A 23,693-nucleotide genomic window follows, 5' to 3' on the forward strand; every position below is an offset into this window, starting at 1 on the left:
AAGAACACAAGTATGACCTCTGTTAGAAACACGTAAGCCTCCACTGGTTCCATACAGGTCAATAGAGATAATGTTGAATGGGGAATCTTGCTACGGAGGTTCTTCCCATGAGGGGGGCAGGGGATTTTTTCTCAGGTTGCATGATTCGCATCCATTTACAAAATCTTTAAGTTTTATCAAACCCGACGGCACGAAAAAATATTGTTTTAATTTGTGAAGGGTTTTGGTTGTTTTTAAATGTCTGCCCGTATCCGAATAAGAAAATTCAAAGGCAGGTATTCCCAGATTTTGAGGTAATACAGGAATTATCATATATATATATATATATATATATATATATATATATATATATATATATATATATATATATATATATATATATATATATATATATATATATATATATATATATATATATATATATATATATATATATATATATATATATATATATATATATATATATATATATATATATATATATATATATATATATATATTATTTATAGTTATAATTATAATAATATAATTATAATTAATAAAAAAATTTAATATTATTAAAATAATATTAAAAAATAATATTTTTTATAATTAATATTATTAATTATAATTATAATATCTATATTATTATATATATAATCTATCTATATATATAAAAATAAGTTGTCTGTCTGTGGATGTGTGGATGGATGTGTGGATGGATGTGTCAGGTGACGTCACCTGAAAAAACTGGATTAGGTGACGTCAAAACTGAAAAAACTAAAAAAAGGCAAAAACTACAAAAAAAACTAAAAACTAATAAAAAAAATAAAAAAGCTAAAAAACTAAAAAAACTATAAAGGTAAAAACCAATAAAAAACTAAAAAAAAAACTGAAAAAACTAAAAAAAGGCAAAAACTACAAAAAAAAACTAAAAACTAATAAAAAAAAGTAAAAAAGCTAAAAAACTAAAAAAACTAAAAAAACTAAAAAAAGGTAAAAAACTAAAAAAAATAAAAAATAAAAAAAAACTAAAAAAAAGGAAAAAACTGAAAAATAAGCTAAAATAAAGGTAAAAACCAATAAAAAACTAAAAAAAAAAAGGAAAAAACTAATAAATGACGACACTCAAAGAGAAAGCGACCAGGACAAAAAACTAAAAAAAAAGGCAAAAACTACAAAAAAACTAAAAACTAATAAAAAAAATAAAAAAGCTAAAAAACTAAAACAACTAAAAAAAGGTAAAAAACTAAAAAAACTAAAAACTAAAAAAAAACTAAAAAAGGTAAAAACTAAAAGAACTAAAAAAGAAAAAAATAAATGACGACACTCAAAGAGAAAGCGACCAGGACAAAAGGAATGTTCGATTAGCAATCAACAAAGCACCGGGACACAGGGAGTATAAATGACGACCAGGACACAAGTAAAAAAAAAAATTAACAAAACTAAAAAGAAGGTAAAAACTACAAAAAAACTAAAAAGAAAAAAAAACTAAAAACTAATAAAAAAACTAAAAAATCTAAAAATCTAAATAAGCTAAAAAAGAAAAAAAAAGGAAAAAAATAAAGGAGAAAAACAAAACTAAAAAACGAATGTATATACAGACCGGGACACCGGGATACAAATGATGACCGGGACCCGGGACACAGGGAATATAAATGACGACCGGGACACAGGGACACAACTACAACGGGGACACCGGGGGAAACAGGGGGATAACCTGACAATCTATTTATATGCAAAGACAATGGGACAGCAAAGAATGTTGTATATTCGCAAGTTTTACGTAGTTAAAACCATATATATATATATATATCTATATTCACAGGTGGGACATAGGGACACAACTACAATGGCGCGTAACTATTATGGCGCGTAACGACTTACGCGCGCGGGGGGGCTTGGGGGGGGCGCGAAGCGCCCCCACCAACTAGGTGTTGGGGTGGCGCGAAGCGCCACCCCAACAGCTAGTATATAATATAATATATGATATAATTATCATATATATATATATTTATATATATATATATATATATATATATATATATATATATATATATATATATATATATATATATATATATATATATATATTTCTACTTCTTTCGTGGGTTACTATTCCATAAAGAATTTCTTCGTCGAAATCATAATAAAAATTATCTTTTTCCTTTTTAAGCGTTTTTAATTCCTTACACTTTTTCTCTGGTTCTTTTTAATATTTACAAAGAAAAGGGAAAATGCTCTTTCTTGCTGGCTTTTATGATGAGTCTAGGTTAGCCTTTCTTATTCTTAGGTTTCCATTTAGGGTGAATCGCATTGATTTTTTCTACTTCGGTATCTGAGGGGGTATTCTCTGGAAATATGCTTAAATAATCGCAGGGTGCATTTGGCTCACCTTTCAAACTCTCAAACTCGTAATCTAAATCCTGGATTTAGATTTGAAATGTTTCTTATGGTTTATTTATTATTTTTTTTTCTTTTTTGGGTTGTTGTTTTGTTGGTGTTGTAACCTCGATGACGCGAGATTTTTAATTTGTGTTTTATTGTCGGGTGATATGAGGGTCGCTGTTTCGTGGGGACTGCCGGTGATTTGATTTCTTTTCCTTATGTACTTATATTTAGATGTTGGTTAGTATGTTTATGACAAGTTTTATGTTTTATGATTCTTTATTTATTGTATGTCGTTTCCAAAGTAACGGGTCATTGAACCCTTTGGGATATTGTTTTTGTTATTGTTATTTTATGAAAATAAATAGAACTTGAACTTGAACTCACTATCCATTTTGCAAAATTTCTTGTTGCTTTTTTGAATGCACGTAAATAATGCAAGCTTTTGTGGTTTGAGCGTAATTTAAATTTTCAGCCTACTCTTATCCCTAAAATTTTTGCCTAAATTTATCCAAGTCTATTACCAAATTATATTACCATGCATTTAGACTTACATCACTCTTGTTTCAACCTGTGTACCTATGAATTGAACCAACCAGGATGAAATCAAGAACTAGAAAAACACATGGGAAATATATTATTTTGTGTATATATTTGCATATTAGGGGGGTTAGGGGTAGGCTAAATTGTAAGGCTGGGCGAAGTTCTACTTTGTAAGAACTAAACTTAGTAAGGCCTGGGTGTATTTGGAAGAGTACCTTAGGAAATACACCTAGGGCTGAACTAGGCGAATGCTACATTAGGAACCAGTTTTAAAAAATAGGTAAGGCTTGCATTGAATAGTATAGGCCTACCCATCTTTTTGTAGGCTGCAGAAAATTGATCTAAACACTGATAAACTTAACCCTAACCAACAGTGACCCCAACCTACTGGCCAAGTTGGGGTCTCAAGATCCTAAGCTGCCCTATTGATTACATAATCACAAATTTTACAAAAAAAAATTAGTGGTAACTGGTCGCAAAAGAGAATTAACTTTTGTTAAAATAAATACCTGTTGTCCTTTTTGACAAGCTGTCTTGGACAAAATTGGCTTGGCTAATTTTATTGCTACTACTGAAATTTGACAGCCTAAAATCTTGTGAGAAAAAACCCTCCTAAATAAATCTTTTCTTCGATGAATAAAATTTACTGGAGTCTACATATAAGCCATAGACAAAATTGTATGCAATACAATTGAAATCATTTTACGGCCCTAATTAATTTGGTGCTTTTGCTCATCTATGCTTGGGTTTTCAAGCTTCTACTACGTATTTTCGTCATCATGCAGTGGCCCTTGTTTCTATGATAATGCTTTAGAAGCAATAACATACCTAGTCACTGTACATTCTATAAAGGTGTGTCTCGTGATTGGAGGTTTGCGGGTTCAATCCAACCTGTGGCAAGGGATAAATGTCAAAAAGGAATGATTTCTTAATATAATAATGTGTTCATGTATATTGACAAGATTTTCCTTAAAGTTGGTAAATTTCTATAATGGACTTTAAAGAAGCAATGACGTCACTTTCATTTAAAAGCATTTCAGATGGTAGAAGGCGTGACGTCACTTCCATTTAAAAGTATTTTAGATGGTAGAACGTGTGACGTCACTTTCATTTAAAAGTATTTCAGACGGTAGAAGGTATGACGTCACTCTCATAATATAAGGCATGGTTCTGACTAAAAATTTATAGTTTGAGTTTACCACGCCAAGAGAAAACAACTATTTTATCATGTCATTTGGAAAAGTTTTAAGTGCAACAAGATATCCTGATGAGGAGATATGGCTTGATGGAAGAAAGCAGACAGAAATTATAAATTTAAAAATTGAACAAAGTGATAACATGTCGAAACGTAAGGAACCAAAAATAGAGATTCTTCCCAAAAATCAAAGCAAAGAAGAACGGGCAGGCTTAATAGCCATGATAATTGGCTGGTTTCAAAGGAAGCCTGACGTGAATGATGATGGAACCAAGCCCACCAGTTGGAAGCTCCAACGAAGCTCACCAGTTGGAAACAAAGATATACTAAATGTTGACCAGACAGAAAATAAAAGCTGTTGGAGAAAGCTTAAAGGCTTCTTCGAACAAACAAAGAAAGATAACAAGCCAGATACGGTGGATGGAGAAAAAGAGCCTGAAGCACGTAAAGCTCAATCTCAATATCTCAATCTCAATGATAATGCTCAAGAGCACTATCATTTGGAAAAAGAAGTAAACCTGAATTTTGAATCTCGGGAGTCTTGTAGCCTAACACCTTTAGATCACGCTGCTGTAGAAGGTAATCTTTTAGAAAAGGGATCAAATGCCAATTTGAAGACTGAGGAGATAACAGATGAGGAGATATGGCTTGATGGAAGAAAGCAGATAGAAATTAGAAATTTAAAAATTGAACAAAGTGATAACATGTCGAAACGTAAGGAACCAAAAATAGAGATTCTTCTCAAAAATCAAAGCAAAGAAGAACGGGCAGGCTTAAAAGCCATGATAATTGGCTGGTTTCAAAGGAAGCCTGACGTGAAAGATGATGGAACCAAGCCCACCATTTGGAAGCTCCAACGAAGCTCACCAGTTGGAAACAAAGATATACTAAATGCTGACCAGACAGAAAATAAAAGCTGTCGGAGAAAGCTTAAAGGCTTCTTCAAACAAACGAAGAAAGATAACAAGCCAGATACGGTGGATGGAGAAAAAGAGCCTGAAGCACGTAAAGCTCAATCTCAATATCTCAATCTCAATGATAATGCTCAAGAGTACTATCATCTGGAAAAAGAAGTAAACCTGAATTTTGAGTCTCGGGAGTCTTGTAGCCTAACACCTTTAGATCACGCTGCTGTAGAAGGTAATCTTTTAGAAAAGGGATCAAATGCCCATTTGAAGACTGAGCCTGAAGTACGTAAAGCTCAATCTCAATATCTCAATCTCAATGATAATGCTCAAGAGCATTATCATTTGGAAAAAGAAGTAAACCTCAATTTTGAGTCTCGGGAGTCTTGTAGCCTAACACCTTTAGATCACGCTGCTGTAGAAGGTAATCTTTTAGAAAAGGGATCAAATGCCAATTTGAAGACTGAGCCTGTAGCACGTAAAGCTCAATCTCAATATATCAATCTCAATGATAATGCTCAAGAGCATTATCATTTGGAAAAAGAAGTAAACCTCAATCATGAGTCTCGGGAGTCTTGTAGCCTAACACCTTTAGATCACGCTGCTGTAGAAGGTAATCTTTTAGAAAAGGGATCAAATGCCAATTTGAAGACTGAGCCTGTAGCACGTAAAGCTCAATCTCAATATATCAATCTCAATGATAATGCTCAAGAGCATTATCATTTGGAAAAAGAAGTAAACCTCAATCATGAGTCTCGGGAGTCTTGTAGTCTAACACCTTTAGATCACGCTGCTGTAGAAGGTAATCTTTTAGAAAAGGGATCGAATGCCAATTTGAAGACTGAGCCTGAAGCACGTAAAGCTCAATCTCAATATCTTAATCTCAATGATAATGCTCAAGAGCATTATCATTTGGAAAAAGAAGTAAACCTCAATTTTGAGTCTCGGGAGTCTTGTAGCCTAACACCTTTAGATCACGCTGCTGTAGAAGGTAATCTTTCAGAAAAGGGATCAAATGCCAATTTGAAGAGTGACAATTGGGATGATCACAGAAAAACATCTTTGCACTGTGCTGCTGTAGAAGCTAAAGGTGACACTCCTTTACATATGGCCGTAAAAAATGGGCATACATCTGTGGTTTATTATCTTTTAGAAAAAGGATCAAACCCCAACCTCAGGGCTGAAAATTGGGAAGATCATGGAAAAACACCTTTACACTTTGCTGCTGAAGAAGGTAAACAAGATATTTGTCAGTTACTTCTTTCAAAGGGTGCAAATATAAACTTATTAGACTATAAATGTTACACTCCTTTACACTTTGCTGCTGAAGAAGGTAAGCTAGATATTTGTCAGTTACTTGTTTCAAAGGGTGCACTTATCAACAGCCCTTACTCCCCTTTAACCCCTTTACATTTGGCTGCAAAAAAAGGGCATATGTCTGCGGCTGAATATCTTTTAAAAAAGGGAGCCAACCCACATTTGAGGGCTGCCAATTGGAGTAATGGCGGAAAAACACCTTTACACTTTGCTGCTGCAGAAGGTAAACTAGATATTTGTCAGTTACTTGTTTCAAAGGGTGTACATATAGACATATTAGACAATAATAATGTCACTCCTTTACATTGGACCGCAAAAAATGGGCATATATCTGTGGCTTGTTATCTTTTAGAAAAAGGATCAAACCCCAACCTCAGGGCTGAAAATTGGGAAGATCATGGAAAAACACCTTTACACTTTGCTGCTGCAAAAGGTACACTAGCCATTTGCCAGCTGCTTGTCTCAAAGGGTGCACATATTGACGCCATTGATAATAAAAGGCTTACTCCCTTACATTGGGCTGTGAAAAGAGGGCAAATATCTGTGGCTAATTATCTTTTAGAAAAGGGAGCAAATCTTAATTTGAAGTCTGACGAAAATGGACTAAAACTTACTTCTTTATGATATTACTGCATTGAGTGATTCATTTTGCTATGTGTAATGTTGCTGTATTGTCTTATTTGTAGTAGTGAACTAGTTTTCTGGATCAGTAGCAAGATACTGGATCAGTAGCAAGAAAGCAGATAGAAATTAGAAATTTAAAAATAAGAAAAATTAGAAGAAAGCAGATATGGAGACATACCGGTGAAACCTGGTATCTGTTGGAGGAGACTTCATTCAAACAGCCTAAAAATTCCTCTTCTAGACCTGTTCAAGACAGTACTGTCGCTGAAAGTCCCACGTCCTTGTACATTTTCTTAATGACTGCTGTATAAAACATGAGTCTGAAAACAGTCCATGTCTAAATGAAAAAGGATATAGAAGTTCAGCATTCCAGTGTTCAAGGAAAGATTACATGCAAGTGTTTGCTCATCCAATAATGCCAAATACAATGAGAGATGAGATAAAAGGGCCGAAAAGTTTTGTGAAAAGCCCATCACATTGCCGATGGAGTTACAAAATGCCCGAAATAATGATGTTGCCAGATCCCTCAATTCCCACAAAAAAGATGTTGAATATCCGATTAAGGTGTTATTTTCAACAACAACATCTGCAAACATGATAAAGGTGTACGGATTTATTAAGAATGTTAATTGTTTCGGAACTGAAATCAAAATTCTTGTTATGTTATGTTTGTAAATAAAAATTTTGACATTTTATATTTTTCTTTGCCTACTTAAATTTTTGTTTACACTGAGTTTTACAGGTATCAAAAATTTCTCTGCTGTCCTAAATGAACGACATAGCCGGAGCTCAGTGTTCAAGGGAAACAATTTTTCATGCTCAGATCAGAGCCTTTTATCAAATAATTCATAGTAACAAACTATAGGTAAAGAGTGACTTGACACTATAGCATCAGAAACCCTAAAAAATGAATATTGAAGACGATACATGCATAAAAGACATTTTATCCCGGTTTCAAAAAAAGACAGTTTATTAAGTTTATGGTTACCCATCAAAAGCTATGAACCTGGGAAAATTAACTTGGTTTTTGAAAAAAGGGAGCCTCAAAAAGTCAAAATATATTAACAAAAATAATTTTTTTTTTTTTTATGTCGTTTTATAGAGCTTCAAACTTTTTTTGTTGTCCTTAATGAATTAAATAGCATAAGCTCAAAAAGTTCAAGGGATACGATTTGTCATGCTAAGATCAGTGCGTTTTATTTAACAGTTTGTAGTAATAAACTGTAAATAAGGAGTGAATCGACCCAATAGTAACTGAAAATCTAAGAAAAGAATTTTTGGTAAAAACAGGTACATCAAAAAAGCTTTTTGTGCTGGTTCCAAATATATAAACTTCCTTAAGTTTAGTAATACCTGTCAAAATCTGTGGGCCGGAGAAAATTTGTCGAAATTTCGAAAAAGGGGGAAAACAGCCCCCAAAAGTCCAGTGATCTTAATAAATTGTGCAGTCAGATTTAATATACCAGAAAACCCTATTGTAGTGGTTTCAAGCTCCAATCTAAGAAAATATGAAATTTTGCGGTTTTTGTTGGCAGAAGAAGGACCACGAATACATGTTTATTTTTTCGCCCATGGGATGATCTTATTGAACCAATTGTCCTATAAAATTAACAGAGAGTTCATTCGAACGGGAAGCAAAAGTCCTAGTGCCTGTTCTGAGTTACTATTAAGTTTAGAGGGTACCTAATCCCCTCCCACAACCATTGTTCCTTAGAGACCGATCAAAATTCTAAGATGGCCATTTGATTTAGCACAGTAAAAAGGTCTAATACTATACTACAATAGACTAATCTGAACGATCATTTTTGTTTACCATGCTGTCACTCGCTGTATAAATTTCCTTACTTAACAAAAACATGGCAGGGACAAATGTTTCCCAAGCCCCTGTCCAGCTGAATGCATAATTACACACCGGTTGTAAGTAGTATCGTTTCTAAACTTGCTCTGCTCCCTCAACTTGCTCTACTTTCCTGGAATGGCAATAAACTTCTGGATTTGTAAGGAGTTATCCAGAGTAAATCAACGGTCCTAATAAGGGATGGGAGGAAAAGGGATCGTTTGTTCTTCTTCTTAGATTTTTCCTAATGTTCGAAAACATTGTTGTCGTATTTTGATTGAAAAACAGGTTTCTTTCATTAAACTATAGTCCAATAAACAACAATTCAGAGAATATATCCGAAAAAAGAACGGAATTAGATGTGTTTAAAATATCGGAAATATTTTTATAAGGATTCTAAGAGTGGGCCCGGACTCCCTGGACAAAACCCCACTTACTTCATGAGTCACACCAGGCTCAAAAAGGGTTTTCAGTAAAATCTGACAATGCATCATTTATTTCAACTAAAATTGACAGTTCTTGTGAGAATAAATATATCGAAACTGTTACTATCCTTCGTCTTAATTCACGTACAACGTAAAGATAAATCGTAGTCTACTACCTTTTAATGCATAAAAACATCTCATCACATCATGTTTAATCGTTGCTGCTGCTATTTGACTATGAGCGTTAACAAGTAGAAGAGCCGAGCCCAAGCTAAGCCCAAGCCAAATACTTCCTAAGTAGGCTCTTTCATAGACATTAAAGTCGTGCTTGTACCTAAAACCAAAATTACGTACTATAACAGTGTTAATAATTAGTCCAGTGTGTTTTTGGATGAATTGGTACTTGTCCGTATTATTACACGTATACTGTCTACCCAGCTTAAAATATTCAAAATATTTCACTTAATTTACCTGAACTATACGTTTTTTTTAGGGATTCGCAGCCTGGGAGACCTTCTTACAGTAAGTTAATAGAATCCCACAATCAATGACAAGGGTACCAATTAAGGGAGAGGCGGGCAGGGAAACCCTTGACCCCTATACCGTGAAAACAGGGCCGGATAAAGGGCAATTGGAACGATTGGGTCCAATCGGGCCCAAACAAAAAAAAAAGAATAAATTTAAATCAAATTGAGTTGACGATAATGGATAAATTAAGAATTATTCAAACAATCGAACAAATAATTTATAAATCTTTAAAAGTAAGCCAAAAATTAAACTGTGTACCCGCAAATTGAAGCAACTGTGACGAAATCAAGATATTAGAAACAATAGTATTAAAAATAGGTGATAGAAATGAACTTCCCCTTCAAAAGTCTTCCAAAATATAATATTCTTACTTTAAAAAATTGTAGCCCCCTACTCCTAATTAATGAGGCCAAATTTAGCTATAGACACTATACAAAGTCAGAGAAAAGGGGATTCAAACGGAAGCAACCCCAAAAATATGATTCATGAAAAGGGACTCTGCTACCTTATATCTGTGTTTGAAGATAAGCCAAACAGTTTGAGGAAATGAAGTGTAAGTAATGAACGACTTGAATTATTCGTAACGAAAACTCAAAAAAAGGAATTTTGACAACAACTAAAAATTTTGATAACAACTATATTTCTAAAATTCATCACGTTTAATGTAACCAGAAGTCACGAGCCTCAGAAAATGTGTTTGGCATTCGAAAAAGGGGTTAACCCCCCCCCCCCAAATTTAAGGGATCCTTTTGAAAATAACACCATCAGATTCACAATATAAGAAAACCCTATTGTAGAGGTTTCTAGCTCCTATCCAGAAAAATATGAAACTTTTGAATTTTCTACTTGAAGAAACATCACGGAGGTATTTTTTCTTCTTATTCCTTTTTCTTATGTTTCCTTAGGAGCGGTGGGTCTAGAGGAGCGGTGGATCATCAAGCCCAAGCAAAGTGAGGGCTATCCAAATACTTCCTAAGTAGGCTCTTTCATAGACATTACAGTCGCGCTTGTACCCAAAACCAAAATTACGTACTATAACAGTGTTAATAATTAGTCCAGTGTGTTTTTGGATGGATTGGTACTTGTCCGTATTATTACACGTATACTGTCTACCCAGCTTAAAATATTCAAAATATTTCACTTAATTTACCTGAACTATACGTTTTTTTTTTTTTAGGGATTCGCAGCCTGGGAGACCTTCTTACAGTAAGTTAATAGAATCCCACAATCAATGACAAGGGTACCAATTAAGGGAGAGGCGGGCAGGGAAACCCTTGACCCCTATACCGTGAAAACAGGGCCGGATAAAGGGCAATTGGAACAATTGGGTCCAATCGGGCCCAAACAAAAAAAAGAATAAATTTAAATCAAATTGAGTTGACGATAATGGATAAATTAAGAATTATTCAAACAATCGAACAAACAATTTATAAATCTTTAAAAGTAAGCCAAAAATTAAACCGTGAACCCGCAAATTGAAGCAACTGTGACGAGATCAAGATATTAGAAACAATAGTATTAAAAATAGGTGATAGAAATGAACTTCCCCTTCAAAAGTCTTCCAAAATATAATATAACGGAAGCAACCCCAAAAATATGATTCATAAAAAGGGACTCTGCTACCTTATATCTGTGTTTGAAGATAAACCAAACAGTTCGAGGAAATGAAGTGTAAGTAATGAACGACTTGAATTATTCGTAACGAAAACTCAAAAAAAGGAATTTTGACAACAACTAAAAATTTTGATAACAACTATATTTCTAAAATTCATCACGTTTAATGTAACCAGAAGTCACGAGCCTCAGAAAATGTGTGTGGCATTCGAAAAAGGGGTTAAACCCCCCAAATTTAAGGGATCTTTTTGAAAATAACACCATCAGATTCACAATATAAGAAAACCCTATTGTAGAGGTTTCTAGCTCCTATCCAGAGAAATGTGAAACTTTTGAATTTTCTACTTGAAGAAACATCACGGAGGTATTTTTTCTTCTTATTTCTTTTTCTTATGTTTCCTTAGGAGCGGTCATATCAAACCAATGGGTCTAGAGGATTAAGAGAGGAATCATTTACACAAAAATTAAAAAGTTTTAGAGCTGTTTTTACGTAATCAAATGTCTGCACTACCATTCTCAAATTTGACGACAGAACGCTTATTCAGCACTCTCAATAACTTGAAAACGGACACACGAAACTCTATGACAACAATTTCAGTGACATCTATTGCGCAAACTTAATTGGGAATGAAGCCATTGGCTGGGGATTCCTCCTCTTTTATCGTGAACGGAGAGTCATTATGTGTTGAGGCTAATGTGACTGCCGAAGAAGCAGCTAGACTGTTTCCAGATCACCAATTTAATCGTTCGCCAACTTACTAATCTTTTCTAGTTTTTCTGGTTATTCATCGTTTTTCCAATCTCTCCATTCCTCATTTGGTTTCGACAACCCCCCCCCCCACAAAAAAAAGATTTTGAAGTAATTTTGATAGTTTTATTTTATGGGACAATAAACCAAATATATGATGATTTTATCTCAGTATACCATTTAATGCTCTATCTAAATATGGTAGCCAGTGGTTACCCCTCCTGGAAAATATCCCCGGAAAATACACCCCCACAGAAAACACCCCCCCACAGAAAATATTCCTCCCTTGCAGCTGGTTCGTCTCCAAGCACTTTTGACTTGTAAAAAAGGGACTTGAACTCTCAATTCTGATCTAATGAGCACCCACAGAATTTTCTGCGACTAGGTCGTGGTCGACGACGAGATCGTGGTGTGACGAAGAAGGGCAGTCCACTCTTATATGGAATAAATTCTGCTCATCTTGGGGTTTAATAATACTCTTTACTTTCATAATAACAGCATAGACCAGAAATATTACCAGAAATCATAAGGGAGTATATATTGATTTCATATTTTCGATGCGTTTTTTAAAGTTTCTTTTGTAACTACAGTATCGAAGTATATTTCAGTTATTTTTATGGCACTTGGTTTTAACCAAGTGACATATAGCAATCGCAAATTCTGTGCAAATCGCAAATTGACTAAATTTCAAATGTTTGTCCAAATTTTGCCCTAAATAAGAACAACTTCTGAAACAAAACGAGTGTTGAATTGGAATAACAAGCTTTTGATAGCACTAAAAAGCTTTAGCGTAGCGACCAGATTTTATGGAACTTTGTATTTACCAAGTAACATATAGCGATCGCAATTTCTTTTGGTCTGTCGGTCCCGGTTTTGCTACTTTAGGCAGTTCCAGGTAAGCTAAGACGATGAAATTTGGCAGGCGTATCAGGGACCGAACCTGATTAAATTAGAAACAGTCATTTTCCCGATTTGACCAACTGGGTGGGAGTGGGGGGTTGTTAATTCAAAAAAAAGAAAAAAAAAGTATTTTTAACTTACGAACGATTGACCAGATCTTAATGAAATTTGATATTTGGAAGGATATTGTGTCTCAAAGCTCTTATTTTAAATCCCGAACGGATCTGGTGACATTGGGGGGAGTTGGGAGGGGGAAACCTAAAATCTTGGAAAACACTTAGAGTGGAGGGATCGGGATGAAGCTTGGTGGGAAAAATTAAACACAATTCCTAGATACATGATTGACATAACTGGAACGGATCTACTCTCTTTAGGGTAGTTGGGGGGGGGGTTAAATCTGAAAAAAATGAGGTATTTTTAACTTACGAACGGGTGATCGGATATCAATGAAATTTGATATTTAGAAGGATATCGTGTCTCAAAGCTTTAATTTAAATCCCAACGGGATCTGGCGACATTGGGGGGGGGGGGTTGCGGGGGGACCCTAAAATCATGGAAAACGCTTAGAGTGGAGGGATCAGGATGAAACCTGGTGGGAAAAATAAGCAGAAGTCTTAGATACGTGATTGACATAATTGGAACGGATCTGATCTATTGGGGGGGGAGGGTTAATTCTAAAAAATTAGAAAAAATGACGTTTTTTTAACTTACGAGGAGTAATCGGATCTTGATGAAACTTCATATTTAGAAGTACCTCGTAACTCAGATCTCTTATTTTAAATCCCAACTGGATCCAGCGTCATTAGGGGGGGGGGAATCTTAGAAAATACTTAAAGCGGAGAGATCAGGATGAAACTGATCGGGAAGAATAAAAACAAGTCTAAGATACGTGACTGACATAACCAAACTGGATCCGCTCTCTTTGGTGGACTTGGGGGGGGGGGGGTAATTCGGAAAAATGAGGTATTTGTAGCTTACGAACGGGTGACCAGATCTTATTGAAATTTGATATTTAGAAGGATCTTGTGCTTTAAAGGTATTATTTTAAATTTCGACCAGATCCTGTGACATTGGGGGGAGTTGGATGGGAAACCGGAATTCTTAGAAAACGTGAAAATTGGAGTATTTTTATCTTACGAATAGGTGATCGGATCTTAATGAAACTTGATATATAGAAGGATCTTATGTCTCAGTTGCTCGATTTTCGGCTCCAATTGGATCCGGGGACATAGGGGGTTGGAGGAGGGAAACAGAAATCTTGGAAAACGCTTATAGTGGAGAGATCGGGATGAAACTTGATGGGAAGAATAAGCACGAATTCTAGATACGTGATTGACATAAATGGAACGGATCCGTTCTCTTTGGAGGAGCTGGGGGGGTGTTAATTTGGAAGAATTGGAAAAATTGAGGTATTTTTAACTTAAGAACGCGAGACCAGATCTTAATGAAATTTGATATTTAGAAGGAATTCATGTCTCAGAGCACTTATTTCGAGTCCCAACCAGATCCTTTGACATTGGGGGGAGTTGGAGGGGGAAATCGGAAATCTTGGAAAATGCTTAGGGATGTCGGGATGAAGCTTGGTGGATAGAATAAGCAAATGTCGTAGATATGTGATTGCTGATACCGTACTGTATTCACTCTCTTTGGGGGAGTTGGGGGGGAGGGTTCAGTGCTTTGGCGAGCTCGGCGCTTTTGGGCGTGCTAGGACGATGAAAATTGGTAGGCGTGTCAGGGAGACGCACAAATTGACTTGATAAAGTCGTTTTCCCAGTTTCGACCATCTGGGGGCTAAAGGGAGAGGAAAAATTAGAAAATATGAGGTACTTATAACTTTCGAGTGGGTGATCGGATCTTAATGAATTTTGATATTTAAAAGTACATTGTGACTCAGAGCTCTTATTTTAAATCCCGACCGGCATTGAGCCTCTGATTTTCCTTTCAAATCAATCTATTGGTTCTTAGAATTTTGTTAGAGCTCATACCATATGAGCTCTTGGCTCTTAGCTCTTCTTGCCTCGTCACAAGTGCCATATAAGCTCTTAGCTTTTGTTTTACTTTGAAAATAATTTTGAATTATTCGCTGCAGTATCAGACCAAAATGTTTTCAGCTAGGAGCGGAGGTTTAATTTTGTCAATACCGATGGAGGGGGAGTTCAAGCCATTTTCCCCAAATCATGTGAAATTGACAGTGAAAACTAACAATTAGTAATATATTAACATAAAGGCCAAAATATACTAAAGAAAACTGACCTGTTTCTTTTGATGCTCGAATTATGCAGGCTTGTCTTAATTTTGACTAGATGTTTTTTAAAAACAAAATTTCAGTTTGCAGGTAGGGGGTATAAACTAATGTCTGGGGGCCAATCTTGGGTCTAGAGGGGGTATTTGGAGGGAACAAAAAATGACAAAAATAAAAAAGAAATTTATTACAAAGATGATGAAAGTCAAGAAGAACAAGTAGAAAATGAATTTGAAACACAATCAAGAAGAACAAGTAAAAAATGAACAAGAAACAAAACCACCCAAGCCAGGGCTTGAACAAGACGAAGCAAATATTGGAATGAAAACAGAATCACAAAATATAACTGATGATCCCGCATATTTGCCCGAGATTATTATTCAACAAATAAGAGATTATCTAGGTATAAAAGATCATACAAAAATAACCCTAAATGTATTTTCGCGCAAAGAGGATGGAACGTACTTTTCGAAAGTGCATCTGCGTAGAAAACTTATGAGTGGTAAAACAATAAGCCGTCCTTGGATAATATTAAATAAAAAAAACTAATTTTTTTAGCTGAAAGTAAGGAGCGACATTAAAACTTAAAACGAACAGAAATTACTCCGTATATGAAATGAGTTGTCCCCTCCGCAATCCCTCGCTCTTTAAGCTAAAGCTTTAAATTGTTTTAAAAAGTAGAATTGTGGCAAAGAGTCAAACTTTAGCGTAATGAGCGAGGGATTGCGGAGGGGACAACTCATTTCATATACGGAGTAATTTCTGTTCGTTTTAAGTTTTAATGTCGCTCCTTACTTTCAGCTAAAAAAATTAGTTTTTTTTATTTAATTTCTGAACGTTTTTGAATTAATGCATGAATGGTTTTGGCTCTCCGCACATAAATTATTAAAATGAAATTTGTATATTAATTATTTTTTTGGCTAAATGGCTTTCTATTAGTTTTGATCAGACGATTTTGAGAAATAAGGGGTGGAGAAGGAGGCCTAGTTGCCCTCCAATTTTTCGGTTACTTAAAAAGGCAACTAGAACTTTTAATTTTTAACGAACGTTTTTATTAGTAAAAAATATACGTAACTTAAGAATTAACTTACGTAACAAACTTTCATAACCTTATATTTTTATTATGTATACGAGGGGATTTGTACCCTCGTTAATACCTCGCTCTTTACACTAAATCGTAAGTTTTGTCCCAATTCTTTAAGAATGACCCCTGAATCAGAAAGGCCGTAGAATAAATTGTTGAAATTACTAAAAAATACTTTAGCATAAAGAGCAAGGTATTTATCTCCTCCTAAATACATCGCTCTTTATACTAAAGTATTTTTAGAACCCCTCATATGCGTAATAATCTCTGTTCGTTTTAAGTTTCAAGGCTACTTCTTCCTTTCATTTGAAAAAACGTTTTCATGTTTATTTTTCATTGTTTTCTTATAGTAATGCTAGAGAATCCTGCGCCCTTGTCATTGAATTTTTCTTCTCCCATGACAGATTTCTCCAAGGAAAGATCCTCCAACATAGCCCCCTCTCCTCAGCCCCACCCCCAAACAAAATAAAATCCCCCTGAAAACGTCTGTCCACTTCCCAATAACCATTAAAGTCAAAGTTTGTAACTTGCAGCCCCTCCCCCAGGGATTGCGGGGGAGTACATCATCCCCAAAGACATAGTTATTATGGTTTTCGACTATGCTGAACATAATGGCTATCTCAAAATTTTGATCCGTTGACTTTGGGAAAAAAATGAGCGTGGGAGGGGGCCTAGATGCCCTCCAATTTTTTTGGTCACTTAAAAAGGGCACTAGAACTTTTCATTTCCGTTAGAATGAGCCATCTTGCGACATTCTAGGACCACTTGGTCGATACGATGACCCCTGGGGAAAAGAAAAAAAAAACAAACAAACAAATAAACACGCACCCGTGATTTGTCTTCTGGCAAAAAATACAAAATTCCACATTTTTGTAGATAGGAGCTTGAAACTTCTACGGTATGGTTCTCTGATACGCTGAATCTGATGGTGTCATTTTCGTTAAGATCCTACGACTTTTAGGGGGTGTTTGCCCCTATTTTCCTAAATAAGGCAAATTTTCTCAGGCTCGTAACTTTTGATGGGTATGACTAAACTTGATGAAACTTATATATTTAAAATCAGCATTAAAATGCAATTCTTTTGATGTAGCTATTGATATCAAAATTCAATTTTTTAGAGTTTTGGTTACCATTGAGCCGGGTCGCTCCTTACTACAGTTCGTTACCACGAACTGTTTGATATTCTGAATCACAAGACAAAATGTTGGGTTTTTATTGTCGTCTGCTCAGTATGGGTGTATCCAATTCTATTTCGATTTTGCCAAAGGTGCTAAATAGTTTTTTGGCCTTTTTTATGTATCGTATACAAATTTATATTTTGCAATTAAATGTTTAAAAATACACTTTACGAATTTTTTACTAATTAAAGTTTATTTTTGCTAGCGAGCATTCTTTCTTTAATAGCTTTTTTAATATAAAATATTTATTCACACTAGCAAACATCTTTTCGTTAATGGCTAAATAAATTTCTCTTTACTAAGTTCAAGCATAATCCAATTTTCTTAGTTTTCATTAATAGCCAAATAAATCATTCTTCAGTCAATGCTAAACGATAATTTTAATATTGTAAGGTTCAACAGGTCTCATCATAGTATTCTAACATCACTACCAATTAAGAAAAGTGAAACGTATCTTATTGCTATCTCTATGAAACGGGTTAATAAGGAAGGATACAAACATTATGCTAGTCTTCATTTAAAACGAGACTGGTATTTTTGTTGATTATGAGAGAATGTGTTGATTTCTAATTATGCTACAGAAGGCCTATGTGCCATTCCTGACACTGGGGGATCTAAGGTAATATCATTGCATGTATACTATTATTAAAGCCTTGTTTGACCTGGGATAGCTGTCCATTCAAGAACAAATTTTGACGTTTGATTTGATTCTTTTTCGACATGGGGGGCGTTTGATTTGTAAATTATTGACATCAGGTCAATACCATTAAAAGTAACCAGTAAGCACGACTATTTACTGGTTAAAAAAGTAACTATTTTTCCAGAATCCAAGAGTTCAAGAACACAGGTACGCTGTCAAATCATCTGAGAAATTATGGTTCAAAGTATGACTAATACTAGTATGATTACTTACTAAATAATGACTAAATAAGGATGGCTATTTACTGGTTAAAATATGTAACTATTTATCCAGAATCCAAGTCGTTCAAGAACATAGGTATACTTTTAAGTCTTCTGAGAAATTGTTTTTCAAAATTCTAATAGCTTAAAGTTTCCCTTAAGCTCCTGTTTCCCTTAAGACTTATTGATTTTTTCTTCTATAAGTTGTTTTAAACATTGTTCTTCACTTTTTTTAAATGAAACTCTGTAAAGGTGTTGACGGTAAAGATAGTTAAACACTCAAGCCTTTTGTAAGTTAGACTTACATGTACTGTGACTTCATTTCTTCTTGAAGCTGATTGAAATATCATTCTTTACCTTTCTTTGGAGCACATTTTTCCAATAAATCTCTGTAAAGGCCTATAATCGACAATAAATATGATAATAACTACACCTTATTTACAGGTGACTAATTTATTAACTATAGCATTGCAAGTATGGGTTTTGAAGCGGGAGGGGCAACCGGACCAAGCTGCACCGTGGCTTTTTTATGCCAGTTTAAGTCTTGAGAGAGGGAAGCATTATAATTTTAATAACCTTATTTATTTAATATATTTAATATATATTTAATAATAACCTTAATTTTTAAGTGACTTAATAGTCTTTTAAGCATTTTTAACATTAATTTTCAAGTGACTTAATAGTCTTTTTAGCATTTTTAACTTTTAAATCTAAAAAATAATAATGCTTTTTAAAAAACACAATTCATAACATACAGTCTGTTTTTTTTTCAATGTCAAAAGCGTAGCGACTAACAGAGGGTCATGTCGTGTAAAAAGCGTAATTAAAGCAAACATATGATTTATTTGAAGAGGGCTTCTTGCTCTTTTTTTTGGGGGGGGGGGGGTGAAAGGGAACTCCTCTTTTATCTCCGACTGTTTTCGAAACTTCAGCATTGAAGTGTCAATTTTGGTGATTTTTAGAACCAATATTTGATTAGTCACACTGGGTTTTTGCGGTTAAGATTTATGTTCCTTGCTAAACAAGCAGGTGTATGCCAAGCCTATATGATCAAGTGATGGCTTTCATATTTATCGATTAGTCTATATGTATGGTCTATTTTTATTCATTTTTCTTTAAATTGCCAAAAGTGTAGTGACTAACATCGGGCCATATAGGGTAAAAGTACCATTAAAGCGAGCATAAATAGTCCTTTACATCAAGAGAGCAAAGCCTCCTTTAAAATTACGCTTTTTACTCCCACTGTTTTCAAAACATCAGTCAAAGAGTACGGGTAACTTTAAGAGTGGAAACTGGCACTGGTGTCGACAAAAACAAAAACAAAAAAACTATCAACGCCATCTTGCATCTAGCCCTAATTTTACTAATGATACTAATTAAATAAATTATTCTTATTATTACATCGTAAAAATGCCACTAGTGTCAGTTCCCACTCTTAGAAGTTACCCATACGTGACTTCAGTATTAAAACTCTCAGTTTTGGCGATGTTCCAAACTATTAATTGATAAATTTACGATGGGTTTTTGTTGTTAAGATGTATATTCCCTGTGATGCATGCGAGTTTACGTTTACCCTACAGATGAAGCTTATAAGATCAAGGCTTCCACCTAGAATTATAACTATTGAAAATTCAAATAGGTCTGGCAAAATGAGATTGAAAAGGAAAGTCATACCAAACGCAAAGAATTACTATAAGCCAACATCTTCACATTTTGGTTCTACATGAGGCACATTAGATATCTATCAGCGACTAGATTTAAATTGTGCCACAACAGATGCCAACGATATTTTAATTTCAGACGTTAATGTGTAGTCAGCGGTGAATTGAAAAGAAACATGTGTCAATTAAAATTTTCAAGTATTCTACTGTCAACCAGCGTCTGTTCCCCGGGGAGACCTTCCAACAGGTTGACTCTAGTTCAGAGTGACATGCATGAGAGGTGTAGCACAAGTGGGAGATGGTAACGATGGCAATGAAGGGGGAGGGGAAAGCCAAGACAGATAGTCCAATTAAGTGGGCATAGAGTCATGGCTAATTGTCTCCCCTTCATTGCCATCATTACCATCTCCCACTTGTGCTACACCTCTCATACATGTCACTCTAGGATGCTGAGCTAGAGTCAACCTGTTGGACGGTCATTTGCCAAAGATATTTTGCAGACGTTTAAATGTAATCAGCGGTTACCTGAAAAGAAACTTGTGCCACAACAGATGCCAAACATATTTTAATTGCAGACGTTTAAATGTAATCAGAGGTGAATTGAAGAGAAACATATCCAACTAGATATTTTTTACATGGTGAGCGAACAGAAAATGGACAGAATCAGTCTTGCAAAACAACTTTACAATTTCTAGCTGAAAACGCCAAACAAGATATTCATCAACCAGCTGGTAGTTTCAAATGGAGCCACTATTAATCCCTTAGATTTGTTAACCTATTTAGTAGGTTAATGCAATTGACTACTGACATGATACCGTCTTTGGTTAAACCCTTTTTGTGTCCAAAAAAAAGCAAAAAGGGTTGGAACCAGCCGTGTACCCAGCAACTCATTTCACAAAGAGAACCCCTTTTTCGAACCCCTTTACTCAGAGTTATACTAGGTCGCTATTCGCAAACATACCCTTAAATTTCAAGACAGATGTTTTTGTGACAAAAGTTTCGCAGAGTCTGATGATACCTGGATAAGAACAATTCACACATAAAAGTTTCAGTTGACCATACAAAATTTGACAAAAATAGATAGCTATTACAGAAAAAAATTAAAAATTACAGAAAACTGTCAAACGTTGTTTTTGAGGGCAAAAGACTAAATGCCGCTCAGTCAATTTCCCCGGTCTAAATTACACTTTTTTGCCTTTTGAACACTGAACACGTTTTATTTGCCTTAATTCTGATGTCCACCGAATTTACAGTAGCCACAAACCAGTTAACCAGAAAACCTAGGGAAGTCCTCACTTCGTCTTGCCAATTCATTTGTACTCCACTTCTAACTGCATCAAAGCGGTACCTATCACCCTTTGAAACTTCTTAAAAATGCTCCCTGAAGTCTTCATAATTCATTTATCCATGTTATTGTGGTGTCAATATTTTCTTGTGGTGGCAAGTCTGCTGCTAACTATGTTCTAATGCGACAATAAAAGTATTTTATTATTTTTCGGGTTTATTTTTGGAGCAGGTAATAAATAATTTCTTGCCAAAAGATTATGCATTTTTCTATCATACATAGTTGATCTGTGGTCAAACAGTTCGTGGTTACGAACTGTAGTAAGGAGCGACCCGGCTCAATAGTAACCAAAACTCTAAAAAATGGAAAAGCTCCTATCTTCAAAAATGTGGAATTTTGTATTTTTTGCCAGAAGGCAGATTACGGATGCGTGTTTATTTGTTTGTTTGTTTTTTTCCCAGGGGTGATCGTATTGACCCAGTGGTCCTAGAAGCTTGCGAGAGGGCTCGTTCTAACGGAAATGAAACAGACGTTTTCAGGGGGATTTTATGGTTGGAGGGAGGGGTTGAAAAGAGGGTGATATGTTAGGGGAACATTCCATCGAGGAATTTGTCATGGGGAAAGAAAATTTCCATGAAGGGAGCGCAGGATTTTCTAGGATTATTAAAAAAAAACATTGAAAAAATAAATATGAAAAGTTTTTTCAACTGGAAGTAATGAGCAGCATTAAAACTTAAAACGAACAGAAATTATTACGCATTTGAGGGGCTCACCTCCTCCTAATACCTCGCTCTTTACGCTAAAGTATTTTTAGTGATTTCAACTATTTATTCTACAGCTTTTGTGATTCAGGGGTAATTCTTAATGAATTTGGACAAAATTTTATCTTTAGTGTAAATAGCGAGGTATTGACGAGGGGGTGAACCCCTCATATATGTAATAAAAACGTGAGATTACAAAAGTTCGTTACGTAAGCTAATTTATAAGTTACATTTCAAATTAAAAAAAAAATAACAAATTAAAAGTTCTAGTTGCCTTTTTTAGTAACCAAAAAATTGCAGGGCGACTAGACTTCCTCCACCGTTCCTTTTTTCTCAAAATCATTCGATCAAAACTATGAGAAAGCCATTTAGCCACAAAAAAAAATAATAAACTTGCAAATTTCGTGTTAATTATTCCTCTGCGGAGAGCCAAAATCAAAACATGCATTGATTCAAAAACGTTCAGAAATTAAATAAAAAAACAAGTTTTTTTTAGCTGAAAGTAAGGAGCGACATTAAAACTTAAAACGAACAGAAATTACTTCGTATATGAAAGGGGGTGCTATCTCATCAACGCTCCGCTCTTTACACTAAAGTTTTTTACTGTTTTAAAAAGCAGAGTTGAGAGAAAGAGTCAAACTTTAGCGTAAAGAGCGGGGCGTTGATGAGGAAGCAGCCCCTTTCATATACGAAGTAATTTCTGTTCGCTTTAATGTCGCTCCTTACTTTCAGCTAAAAAAAAACTTGATTTTTTTTAATTTAATAGCACAGTGGATTCATCTTGGTCTGGCAATACAAGGACCTGCCACATGAGGTTTGATCCCATCTGCAACAAGGTTTGGCGACTGGCGATTCTAGTTCTACCCGTCCCTGTAAAAAAAACAACACCCGGAAACTGACACGTCAACAATTTACCACGCCTGATGTGCCATCTATAATTTTTAAAAATAAATAGTGAATTTAGCATCACCGCGTCAAATACTTTTTTCGGAAAAAAATAATTTTTATTCAAGAAAGCACACACCACAAAAAAAAAGACAAATTTCTATATCTATTTCTATATTGTCTTACCGTATAACACTTTAGGCGAAAAATACGTAAAAAGTATAAAAAGAAGTACTAGATAGATAAGATGTAGATAAGAACAAAAAAATTTCTTCTCGCTTTTATCTTATCCTGATTAAATATATAAATCGTGATTATATTGATGTTGTAAATCAAATTCAATTACGTATGAAGACTAAACTATGAACGAATCAAGAAGGAAAATTAAGGAAGAAAACGGTCAGACTGCAATAGGCAAAATCGAGAATTTGCATATCCTCGTTGACTCTTTCCTCATTATTTCTAAACAATTTTTGAAAAAGGACATTTGATTTTTAAACTAATTTGAAAAAGGACCTTTGATTTCTAAGCAGTTTTCGGAAAAGGACCATTGCATACCATTCAAAGTTTCTTTCTAGAGAAAGCTTTAATTTATAATTATAAAGACTTCCCATGTTAAAAAGCAAAGAAAGCGGAAAAACTAAAAAGGTAGAAATGTTAACAAAAAAGTAAACAATTCCTGGAAAATAGAAAG

At 34.7% G+C, this 23,693-nt stretch overlaps 1 protein-coding gene across 1 annotated transcript; it reads left to right on the forward strand.

Moving 5' to 3' along the window:
• The first annotated feature begins 4,137 nt into the window (after nt 1–4,137).
• On the forward strand, nt 4,138–6,951 carry LOC136034926 (ankyrin-1-like). The gene has a single exon (XM_065716439.1). It carries the CDS (start codon nt 4,138–4,140, stop codon nt 6,949–6,951), a length of 2,814 nt encoding a protein of 937 aa, XP_065572511.1.
• Nucleotides 6,952–23,693: the final 16,742 nt, after the last annotated feature.

The sequence above is a fragment of the Artemia franciscana genome, chromosome 2 (genome assembly GCF_032884065.1).
Source record: "Artemia franciscana chromosome 2, ASM3288406v1, whole genome shotgun sequence".
In the NCBI taxonomy this organism is placed as follows: domain Eukaryota; kingdom Metazoa; phylum Arthropoda; class Branchiopoda; order Anostraca; family Artemiidae; genus Artemia; species Artemia franciscana.

Coding starts and splice junctions, on each gene's coding strand:
- LOC136034926 (XM_065716439.1), top strand. CDS start 4,138: ATGTCATTTGGAAAAGTTTTAAGTGCAACAAGATATCCTGATGAGGAG.